This window comes from Tyto alba, unplaced genomic scaffold (assembly GCF_018691265.1).
Source record: "Tyto alba isolate M040663 unplaced genomic scaffold, T.alba_DEE_v4.0 Super-Scaffold_6, whole genome shotgun sequence".
In the NCBI taxonomy this organism is placed as follows: domain Eukaryota; kingdom Metazoa; phylum Chordata; class Aves; order Strigiformes; family Tytonidae; genus Tyto; species Tyto alba.
In genome coordinates, this window is record NW_024881327.1 from 38,522,302 (window position 1) to 38,534,403 (window position 12,102).

General features: G+C 40.1%; 2 protein-coding genes across 2 annotated transcripts in view; one reads left to right on the top strand and one right to left on the bottom strand.

The window, feature by feature from the left end:
• Positions 1-7,296, top strand: part of FAM184B (family with sequence similarity 184 member B) — a 39,350-nt gene extending 32,054 nt beyond the window's left edge. Inside the window, 4 exon segments of the mRNA XM_042807897.1 lie at positions 2,826-2,972; positions 4,355-4,472; positions 5,384-5,589; positions 7,075-7,296. Of these exon segments, the coding sequence (XP_042663831.1) occupies positions 2,826-2,972; positions 4,355-4,472; positions 5,384-5,589; positions 7,075-7,165 (562 nt within the window). The 3' untranslated portion in view covers positions 7,166-7,296.
• A 2,058-nt stretch (positions 7,297-9,354) lies between these two features.
• MED28 (mediator complex subunit 28) lies at positions 9,355-11,764 on the bottom strand. Its single transcript, XM_042807898.1, has 4 exons — positions 11,554-11,764; positions 11,404-11,470; positions 10,122-10,234; positions 9,355-9,672 (listed from the first exon to the last, which is right to left on the bottom strand). The coding sequence occupies exons 1-4, from the start codon at positions 11,719-11,721 to the stop codon at positions 9,475-9,477; spliced, it is 546 nt and encodes a 181-aa protein (XP_042663832.1). The 5' UTR covers positions 11,722-11,764; the 3' UTR covers positions 9,355-9,474.
• Positions 11,765-12,102: the final 338 nt, after the last annotated feature.

Here is a 12,102-nt window from a genome sequence, read left to right on the forward strand (position 1 = left end):
GTGAGAATCTCTCCCTGTATAAAGTACTAATTTTAGAGTTTAGGAGTTTTGCAAAAGCAGTAGTTCATGTCACATTTCTCTCTAGCCATAATAAAAGCATTTGAACAAATTGTTCATTGTACATCACAGAGAAATATGTCCACTGTAGCCCCACAGCAGTGACCTGAGAAAATCTGTGTAACGTCAGCCTTTGCAAGGCACTGAAGACATAAACAAATCCCAAACTCACCCAAGAACTATTAAAAAATTGCAGAAGTCTTTGAGAATAAATACCAGTTTTTTATACATACTCTCTAGCTGAAACCAATGGGTTAACTCGAAAGGGGACACCGAGAATGCCATATGCACTCTGTAAGGCTTTGCTTTAGCTTTGCACTGGGGGAGTAAGGGCAGTGATAGTGGACACTGACAGTGCCTCTGGGCTGATGGAAGTCTGGAGCTGTAATGTGTTCTCAGGGCACAGGAAGGGCAAGCTGACCTGTAGTCCTGGCTGTCTTTGTAGAAGGTGCACTGCATCCTCCTAGCGTAGCCACAGGCTTGGAGCACACGTTGCACTGCAGTAATAGCAGTCTTCCCATCTGCGTACAGAAAAAGTGCAGGACTTACCTTTTATATGGGAGACATGACTGGGGATCACTGTCCAGTGCATTTGTATGGCTGGTGAATCCTTTTAAATTTCTGGATGAGCATACCTAACATTCTTTGTGGAGAGATTGAGGGCTCTGGTGCATGGCTACCTTACAGTTCATTTCTGCGATGGTGTAGAATGTATGCCCCCAACTACTCAAAGCTGTATCTATAAAAGGAGTTCTGAAGAGTATACCCCTAGAGGAATCTTTAAAATTATGTCCTGTATAGTCTATAGAAAAGCACTCAAGGGATACAGTGTCTCTTGGCAGACTGTCAAGAGTGGCCAGAGTAATTCTTTTGCTGTCTACCAGTCAGTAGCTATTTAAAGAATGAGAACAAAACTTTTATTTTACACTCTTTGGAGAGTTACTTGAAAGTGACTTTCATTTCAAGCCTTTGAAGCAAGATCAACAGAAAGAATTGCAAACCAGAGTTTCATCAGTGCCCTCCAGTTACCTTAAAGGAATTTAGAGCCTCTGTTCATGAAGAGAAGAATTATTCACATGTCAGTGATGAGGTCTAAAAGGCCTCAAATGCTAAAGCTGCTGGACTGGAGGATAATCTTTATAGGGAATAGACGGTGTAGCTCTACTACAGGAAGCATTAATGGAAATTATGTTAGGAGAAATCCTTCAAATAACAGGAGGTAGAACCAAAGAGCGCAAATGGTCCTACGCACCTGATACAAGCTGCTCTGAAATTAACCCGTGGAAGATCCAGAACATTAATTTGCAACTCTTATTTTGCTTTTTCAAAACCAGTAATTTGGGTAGGGGAATAGTTAAATTGGTGAGTGTATATACATAACAGCTTTTTTACTGTTACTTCAAAAACAGTGACCTTGTCTGATGCTGTATTTTTTTTTTCTGATTTGAAAGCTGATAGTAGCTTGTTATTTGCATGTGCCAAATTTTTATAACCAATTATTTAAAATTACTATTCCTACTGTTGCCAAGTAAGTGAAACCAGTAATCTGCTTGAAGTAATAATTTCCATTTCCATTCTCATGAATTGTGTGAATTCCACCTCCAGTACAGAAATCTTCTGCAAGGGCTAGGATGAGAGCAGAGAAAGGTTTTTTATGGGAAGAGAGGGCAGGTCCCAAAATGACTGTTCTCAAGGAGAGATTTTATTCTACCACTGAAGGTCCATTTCAGGGATTCTGTTCCCATTTTTACTCCTATTCTTCTGCTTCTTATTTTGTGCCAAGTGCCAAACCCATCACTCCCATGGCTGTGCTCTAATTTCAAGGGCAGAAACCTTTCATGGGCCTTTTGGCCTTTCCTGAAGCATTTCAGAAACAAGTGAAAGCGGTTTAGAAATACATTAAAAAAAAAAAAAAAAAAAAAAAGGCTAATTGAATATCTACTGTGAAAATTACAATTGTTAATCTCCTGAGTTTGACATCTCTATTTTAGTCAGTAAACAACAGAAGAATATGGTCTCTGCATTGAGTTAATGAAAAAGTTTCTCCAAGGTTTAACAAAGCGTTAGCAAATGAGGCAAGAAGAAGCTAACGATAATTCTTTGATAGATTCTTTGATAGATGTCTATTGGGGTTGGTATCAGAAAGTAATGTTAATGCTAGGCTTGAAAAAATGTTAGGCATTTTTTAGTTTTCAATTGATGGTGTTAATCAAATAGTAGTATCTTTCAAAATATATTGTCTGTTAAAGACAAGTGTTGTAGTTAAAGACACTGTTATAATGTTTCTTACCTTCGCTTTTTAAAAAATTTATTTTTAGGATGGTGGTAGGCAGTATTAAATGTTTCTGGTGCCATGATGTGATGAAATATAGCATCAGAGCCTCATGTTAAAATCCCCAAGATTTCAAAATAATTTTGCTTCATGTGAGTGAGTTCCTATGGTACTTTATTGTCATGTCTGACGATTAAGATTGATGTACAAACTAGCAATAGACAGAATATCAATAGCATCATTATATAGAACAGACCCTCCATTTCCTGAAGGCTGAAGGTCTTAAAATAATTTTCCTCTTCCTCAGTGTTAGTGTGGTTCTGCTTCAGATTGCAGCTGAAGTGTCAAAGTCAAATCAGTAAGCAGAAGCCCAGAGCTGTGCCCAGTTAACAACCTTTGTAGTCGATAAAAGGCCTCAATACTGCATGCTTAGATCAATGATAATAAACTAGTATTGAAACGTGAGAATTCAGGCATATTTTAATACCAATGAAAGGCTACTGGTAGAAGACCTCAATATCAAACATAAAGAAGAACTGCACATACTGAAACAAGATCATCGGAAGGAAATCGAAAACATACTATCTGATTTCAGCAGCACTCGGGCACATCTCCAAGCAAAGATTTTCTCCTTAGAAACTGAGTAAGTCATTTAAATAAACTCCGGCTCATAGTAGCAATGAGTTCTGTTTGAAATTATTATTCTTACTATGTATAATTTTTTTAATACTCATAGGTAGAATATTATAAGCAGTGAAATAGAAGCGTATAGGTATTTCCTTTGCAAACACAAAAAGACCCAGATATATTGTAATAAATTCTGTATTTCATTTCATGTAAAGCACTGTGCCTACAATTTTACAGTGCTGAAATAAAACCCTCATTTATCATTTTGCAATTTTATGAAGTGTAAAATCATCTTTGCCACAGATGATACCAGAGGCCTTAATCCATGATCTTGCACTTAATTTTGTTCAGCAGAGCAACATCTTTGAGGTTAAGCTCTTGCTCATTCTCACTCTTCTGCAAATTTCCCAGGACAGCCCCCACTAACTCCTGTAAATAAATGCAGTTTGCAGCCCCCTGTGGAGTTAAGTAGTTCTGTTGTGCTTCTGACTGTACAGGAGAGGCCCCTCAGAAATAATCCCTGTGATTATATATATATATCTCCCTTGTCATTTTCTCTTATCCCACCTGTGCAGCTATTAAGACTTAATATAAAATTAAGAATATAAGATGGGGGGTGGGAGGGCTGTCCTCTCAAAAACGTTTACCCTCACCAAAAGCCCCACAGAATGGCGGTTTGTATTCTGTGATACATTTCTCAGTATGACAGGTGAACTTCATAGCATTCAGTTTCTCAAGCAGCAAAATTTATGAACTTGGTTGATGAAATAATAACTTTTCTCATGGGTCAATCAAATTTATGTTTCCACAGTATCTTCAAGAAGGTGTAAGTTCTCATGTGAATCTTTACCCCTGATTAAGGCATTTAAAGAGCTGAACTCACATTATAGGTTTTGACTTAGAGGCTTCACTAAAGCAGCATGTATATCCAAGCCTTTCTCTTCATGAAAGTTATAGGAATTGAGTATTTCTGAGGCCTCTATCAAATATGGTGGGAATTAGCCTGTGGGTTCTAAAATTATTGGGTCAGAAAAGAGAACAAATAGATTAATACAAACATGCATAGATACTGTGACACAGATTTTTTTTTTCTTTAGGAAACTGGACTAGCAATGTGATGTGCAAGCTTGTTAGTATTTTATACCAGGGGCTGAATTTTATACTGGACAGGTGTTGTGGATTAACCCTGGTGGCAATTTAGTTTGGAACTCCATAACATTCTGTACTTATATGTAATCCATGTACAGATGCCCATTTTTAAAAAAATGCTGTTTTATCAAAAAGGCCTGACTGTGTTCCTATATTATAGGCTTGGAATTTAGGGCAGAGTACAGCCTGGGTATCTCATGAACCTGGGCTGAGGAAGTGTTTTTCCAGTCTGAGTTTTCTTTGGTACAGACTTAAGCAATTAGAAGAAAAGTCAAGAAGATGGGAGTCTAGATCAGAAGATACCCACCTTATAAGCTGTCTGCAAAACAAATTAAGTGAGAGAGAAGAGATGATCAAGCAGCTGGCGGTAAGATTTCCCTTTATAAGTGCACATGTAATTTGGAATCTGTTGGAAGGCTCTCTTCAGTGTTTCACACATTGCTTCAGGCTGATTCTTTCTGTTCTGGAATACTTTGACAAATATGTTTCCATACCAACTTCCAATGAATAGATGTTTCCACACACCTAACTTTCTTTGCCCTCATGAAGGAAGAAAATTTCAGCACTCACTTTTAGCCAACACTCAATCTTACAGGAATAGATCATTTTCTTTCAACCCTAATGCAGGATGCTTGACTCCTTCCATGAAGGTAAAATGGGCAATGCAGTTAAAATCACAAATTGTGAGCTTTTATTTTTATTTTAATCATACAAATGATCAGGTCAATAAAAGTCTTAATAATTTTTTATAGTAATGTTATTCAGTAGAATTTTTTCCAGTAAGCCAACCTACAGTCAGGTGCTGAGTACAACATAAATTCAGTGGAAGTATATGTGCACATAGATACGGGTGTTTAGGCAAATATGAAACACTAGAACTCCAAAAACTTCAGTCTTCTGGGATAAGCACAGCCTTTGCTTGCAGATTTGAGAGCTGCTTGTGGATTTGAGAGTTGCTATTTGGGATATTGCATGCATCAAGGAAAATTATGAACCTAACTAACTGAGCTCTGCAAAACTATCGGCTTTGATGGTTCTAAAACTTCAGGGTCAAATTGGTCACAAGTTGTTTTAATTGGACTCCCTAATCCATGGATCCTCACAGCATACCCTGAGAATTTATTTTAAATGCCTATAGAAAAAAATGGGAATCTTCATTTTTGGGTGCTCCTCAGAAGATCTGGGAATGAGGTATTGTTGAGCTTTTATAGCGTAGAGTGTAAAAAAAAATGTGTTTTCTGTTACAATAAAAAATAAGTTTTCTGTTACAATAAAAAGCAGCAGAAGAAAACGGTTGAGGTGCCCAGTCGTGTTGTCAGTGTTCCGAATTTAGCTTCCTACGCAAAGAGCTTTTTGAGCTGTGACTTGACATCAAAAAGAAGTGCTCCTCAAATAACAAAATCTACAAGCTTAGACCGGAGTCCTGGCTTCCTCAAGGTGGGCTCTCCATCAGCACTGTCCTCAGACAGCAGTGCTGCCACAAGGTACTTGTCCATTTTACAGTGACTTGTAAGATGATAAATGAATTGGTATTGAGAATCTTGTAGGCAATTCAAGCACATTAGACTTTTGGCAATAAACAATGACATAAGGTTTCTGCTATGCAGTGAACTCCATGCATTCAATCCTCTGCAGATAGACCTAGAACTTTACAGCAAACTAGGCTATAATCACTGCCCAGCACAGCTTATGCTTGCAACTCCTCCCAGTGAAAAAAAAAAAAACCAAAACATAGAGGAGAAGACTTGAAAATATTTAATTAAGAATGTAGTTAATAGTGAACATGACTGTTTAAAATTTTGCTCATATATCCGTGGTGTTTTCCTTCTTACTTTTGTTCCCCTGCTTTGCACTTGGTAGATGTAGATGGCTTATTTTTATTTTAGAAGATATTTGAATGAATTTGGGCTAATCATTTGGCAAAGGGTTTAGACTTAAAAATTTATTAGCAGACACTTAACTAAAAACTTCTTAGTTCAGTATTTTTTCTCTGAAAAGCTTTAATTTTTCTTCAAATATATGAGTTAGTATTTAAACAATGTTGAGTGTTGTATAAACATGACTGAGCTATCTCTTCAAGAAATAGTTAAAAATATATGTAGTTAACATTACACATTGGGGAAAAAAAAAAAAAAAAAAAAAAAAAATAACTACCACTATACTTGAGGACAAAAGCCACCCTTCTCACCTATCTCCTAGTGGAGATTAGTTACATTGTAAATTGTTTTGGAGAGTTCTTTCCCTGAAGGCAGATGGTGCTGACTGCTGCCAAAACCAGTAACCCCTGATACGGGCTTGGATCCAGTTTGACAATTCCTACATCTTAAAAGATAAATGCATTCTGTATCATGCCAGATGACTGCCAGGGCAAATCAGATTTGTATTTTAAAGGGAAATGTACAGGGAGACTGAGGGTAGGTAGGCAGCTACTTACTCTTTTAAATCAATCAGTTGTAAGTAAAGTCAAATTTGCTACTATAAGCTAACTGAAAGTAATATAAATGCTAAAAAAACATCCTGAATGCTGAAAAATGAGGAACTAGGTAATAGGATTGATTCTAAAAGCCAGTTAATATTTAGATAAATCCTTCCATTCCAAATAAAACTTTTACCCAACATTTTTAATGCATAAATTGTATTTCATATTTTTAAGAGTGAATTGCAGCTATCATTTTCTGATTTTTAAGACTTCACATCCTTGAAGCATCCTTTTATTTTTTGAGATGTCAAGAATTATGTGAAAACATTTCTCCATAGCTGTTCAGCTCTCTTTCACGCTTTCCTTTGTGTTACTGAGTGCCGTCAGCCCAGTTACCTGCCTAACACAGATCCCACTAGAAATTGTAGTTGGCACCTTTTGGCCTCATACAGGTCATGTGAGCACAGATCCATTCACAGGATCATGAGGAAAAAAAGTATTAAATACTGGTAAGATTGTGAGTGATGCTAATGCTTATTTGTTTGCACAGGACACATGGCAATGAACCACCACAAACCAAAGATGACCAAAACCAAGACCCTCAGCATCAAGAATGGTTTACTAAATATTTTTCATTTTAAAGCAAACTATTTCTGTACTACTCAGTATTACTAGAAAAGCTGTTCCTGTTTTCTTCTAGGAAATGATAATCAGATATATGATTTAGAAAAAAAAGACAGAGATGTAATTTCCATGTAAATAATTAGGAGCAACTGCAGTCTCTTTGATCTAATGGATTTCAGAAAAATGCAATTTTTTTAACCTCTGTAAAAAATGAAGAAAAAGCAAAATTCTAGATACTGTTATGTGAAGAGACTTTTTAATCAAGAGACTGTACAACTCCACAACTACATTAAATATGCAATTTGGTTTTTCTGCTATGTCAAGTCAATCTGTTTCCAGCTGAAAACAGATCTTATTTCTGTAGGTTTACACATTTGCTTCATCAGCTGTTTAAAAATAACTTCTGCATATAATAATGTCATTTTTAAAGTTTTTAATAGGTTTTTGTTAAACTTATTTTAAACTGTACATCATGCAGTATGCCTCCAAGAATAGCATGTTTATAGCAGGTTGTTTAGAAATACTTTCTGGGTTGCTTAATAAACTGTTTTGTATAGTCAGCATCGCAATATAATATTCCTGTTGCACTTCAATACATGTATCAGCCTGATAAATTAGGGTAATATATAAGTATGAACATTAAAACTTGCTTGTAAATAATCCATTTCTATGTTTTGCAAAATAGTGCCACGTTATGCCGAAGTGTGAGTCAGAATGATACAGCTCCACATTTATGGGAGCTGCATACTCGTACATTTTATCTCAATAATGTTCTTATGCTCACCTAAATGCAAAGTAGGTGAATGACTGTGTTTATCAGATCACGATAGCAAACTCATTACTGGGAAGAAAGACACCCACAAAGAAATTAACCCTTGGGTAATTCATCGACAAATGTGAAAGGCAGGGAATTGTGCAACCAGTAGCCTTGTGTTCAAGACAGGATAGTTTATCTTCAACTGCTGCACGAGTTGAATCCCAGTTTCAACCAGCAGGGCCCAGCTACGTAACAAATTTTACACGTGCAAAGAGACATACCTCCAGCCTAACCTCCTCTTATATCAAACAGCCAGCAGGAACGGTACCAACAGATGCAAGCACTTACTGCAGAATAGCCCCTGCACCTCACCGGTGGCAAAAAGGTGGCAGAAGGGGCAGAATGCTTCTACAGGCCAATGCTTTCATCCCAGACGTCTAGTATTTTTTCCAAGATGAACTGCTGGGTTTGGAAAGAGACTTTGGCATGAGATTTGGCAAAAAGACACCTTTTACCCATATAATCAAGGGGACAAATGGGTGTACAGTAACACTGAGGAGCGCCTTGGTATCTGTGATAGGATCAGGAATGTATAGGTCTAAGATTTTCATTTGTTTTCATCCACTCTGCCCCCCAAACTTTTAAATCACACTAGAAAGTTCAATACACAACTACAAATTCTCATTTCCAGGGCTACAATATTCTAATTAATTAAGTCTGTACCCAAAATGGTGTCCCTACAAAGCGGCTTTCCTGGCTACATAGATGAATTAAGCTTGTTGCTTAGTAAATGGGAGACAGGCCTCCCTCTGCTATTTCTACCTCCAAAATTTTCTTTTGGCTACATTTATATTACTAAATAGTGCACCCCAGTAGAAGCTAATCCTGTAGACTGGACAGTGCCAATGACCCAATATCCACAATGAGTGGTCTTTATTTTGGGAGTCAGGATTTTGGACCATCTCTACACAAACCTGACAGACAGAACACCAGTAGCATGGGACCTGCGTTCCACACACCCCCAGGGGTATGCACCTTGCAGTTTTATTTCATCCTGTAAGAATCAAATTTGTGTATCCTCAGACACCTTCATGAGGCAAGCAGAAGTCCAGTGGAGGTGGATAATTCACTTCAAGGAAGTACACTCTTGATCTGACCTAGATACAGACAATTCTAAGGGTGCTTCTACAGTGGTACTTACGGATAATTACTGGATCACAAAACATTTAAATCTTCTGGTAAAACCAAACAGTAATCTTTGCAAGTATTTTCATCACACCAACAAAGATACACTTAGGGGAGAGCTAGGGCCACCCCTTCTAGAAGGAACAGGATGCAATCTGGAAAACACACTTCTACCAGAAAGCATCCTGAATAGTAGCTCTGCATATTTTCCACTGAAATACCAAACCAATCTGTATTTTGGTAAAAAAAAAAAATTAAATTTGCTTAGTTGTCTTAACTATTTATATTTATAGTACAAATTACATTATACAAAAAGCATACAAAGTAAAAAGAACACCACTGCTTTGCATTGTTGAAAATATTCAGATATGTAAAAATCAAAGATCACGTTTGCTTCATTGGAGCAGGAATATTAGCAGATGCTTGTTCTAGGTAAGCTAATGGACCTTGAGGCATTTCTGCTGGCTTTTTGTGCTGTACACTGATGTCTTCCAGGACCTGTTGCCAGTGTCGCAGTTTACCCAAATGCTTCTGAATTAATGCTTCTTTTCTCTGAAGTTCATTTCTTAATTCTGAAACATCCTATGGATGAAAAAATGTGTATCAGTAAATAGATAGCATTCATAAGAATAACTACCTTTCTTAAAGAGCAGGCAATTTGTTTTCAAGCTGATCTTACAGGGATTTTAATAATGGAAAAGCGTCTAATGAAACAGAGGGAGAGCACTGCAAATACACTGGTTCTGTTCCCCATGGTCACGTATTTCAGAGATCATTACTTTCAGCAAAATTTGACTGACTGGTTTGTTTCTTCCAGTGAAATTATCATCTGTGTTGCAACACTCCACAGAGCAGCAGGCATCATGCTTCTCCAGGCTCATGGTGAGAGCTACGTTAACAGTCAAGCTCTACCAACTTAAGATACAACATCATGGTGAAAAACCCAAAATGAATGTGAACAAGGTGGTTCACTGTACTAGTACACAGCTTATCTGACCTAGAACAACGCAGGGAAATTGATTTAAACATACCTCTTTAATTACTTGCTCTGGTTTCTGGACTGATAGCTGCAGTCTTTTTTGTAGAAAAAAGCATTCAGTTTGCCTTGCAACATCCAAAAACTTCTGAATGCACTGATCAACACCTAAACATAAAATAACAAAATAGAACAGATCCCCCAAAAACAAGTTATCAGGCTGATACTGGTCATTGCCTGCATGCTATTAAAAACACTTTTCACAGTGCTTTCTAGAAATAAAATCTTCAGCTTTACTAGAATGATATATAAAACCAGGACGCACATTAAGTCTCTGTATAAAACACTGCTTTGCAAGCTTTCGGAACTTCTTTTTAAAGATACAAGACAGTAACTCTTTTCCCCAAGTTTTATTACATTTTTGACCATGACAGAGAGTGATAAAATAGTTTCTGGAACTTGGTTGAATAAAGAAAACATTTCTCTGCATGCCCAAGCAACAAGCTCAATGTAAGCTTCTAAAATACAGGCACATGTATGAGAATATTCTGCCTTCATATCTGATGGACCATTGTTTTGATAATAGAAGCTGTCCCATTCCAGCATACAAATATGATCCAATACCCAGAAAGGAGTTTTCAAAAGCATTTATGCTGTTTTCAAAACAGTGCTTTAGAGTCAAGCTTTGAAAATTTTTCAAGAAGTACACTTCTAAACAGTAGTCAAGGGCCACTTTTAAACTTCCCTTTTATACTAATCCAGTATTAATTACACCTCCCACAGAGGTGCTTGTCACACGCATCTGAAAGCACTGCTACTAAGCAATCTAGGCTTTCCCACCTTTTATTATTGCTTCATGTGGCTCCGTAACGTGTCACATTAGCTTCCTAGCTGCAGAACCACGCATTTCATTGCACATTACCATGACCCCACACGACCCCGGGAACCAGCTGGGGCTCAGGCCCTTCCACAAGACCCCCATCAGTCCCGAGTGGGTTTCTTTCCGTGTGAGCCCCTCACTGCTGTGGGCGGCGTTCCGCCCGAGAAGGAGCGAGCAACCCCCCCAGTTACGCCAGAACCACAGCTCAAAGACCCTGAATATTTTTTAAACCTCTTTTTAGCCTCAAGCGACAAGGCGCAAACACACAGCCCCCGGCGAGGCCCGAATGCACCCCCAAAACCCCACAGTTTCAGGGGAACTCAGTCCCACCTCCGCCAACCCAGCCGCGCCCCTCGGCGTTTCACGCCCGCGGAACCAAGCCGTGCCGCGGCGGGGGCTCCCGGCCACGCCGAGCTGCAGCGCCTCGGCGGCGGCCGGGGGAACCCCGGGGCCTCACCGGTGCGGATCTCCTCCTGGTCCGTGCCGTTCACGTAGTCCTGGCTCACCAGCGAGGCGAAGCAGGCCTGCGGGAGAGGGAAGCGCGGAGGTAGGAAGGCCGCGAGGGCAGCGCCCGCTCCGCGGCCTCTCCCCACCCCGGCCCACGCACCTCGAAGGACGCTTCCAGCTCGTCCACCAGCGTGTTGTTGGGATTGCGCGGCCCCGGCGGCGGCGGGATGAGGCCGGCCGGGCCGGGCGCTCCGGGAGGCCCCGGCGGCGGCGGGCCCGGCGGCCCCGGCGGCTGGCTGGCGAACATGCCGCCCAGCGCGCCCGCCATAGCGAGCGGCGCCCGCGCATGCGCCGCGCGGCGGGAACGGAAGGCGGGCCGGGGCGCTGCCGCCCCCTCAGCCCGCCCCGCCGCCTCACGCAGGGGCTGCCCGCCCCGCCGGGCACCCGCCTCCCCTTCAAACGGTGACGAGAAGCAGAGAAAGCAAAGCCACTCTTCTTTCCAGCAGGCCCTTTCTTCTCCGATCCGTGCCCTTCCGCGCATCTCCAGCCTGTTAGGCACCAGCTTTTAACAAAACAAACCCACCACCCTACAACAAAACCGAAAAGCCGCACCCTCGGGGCCTGGATCCCCGGAATTGTCAAGGAAAGATCGCCCCACGTTGTCAGCGTTCAATCTGTTTGACGTTTGAAGTGGCCGTGAGAACAGCGG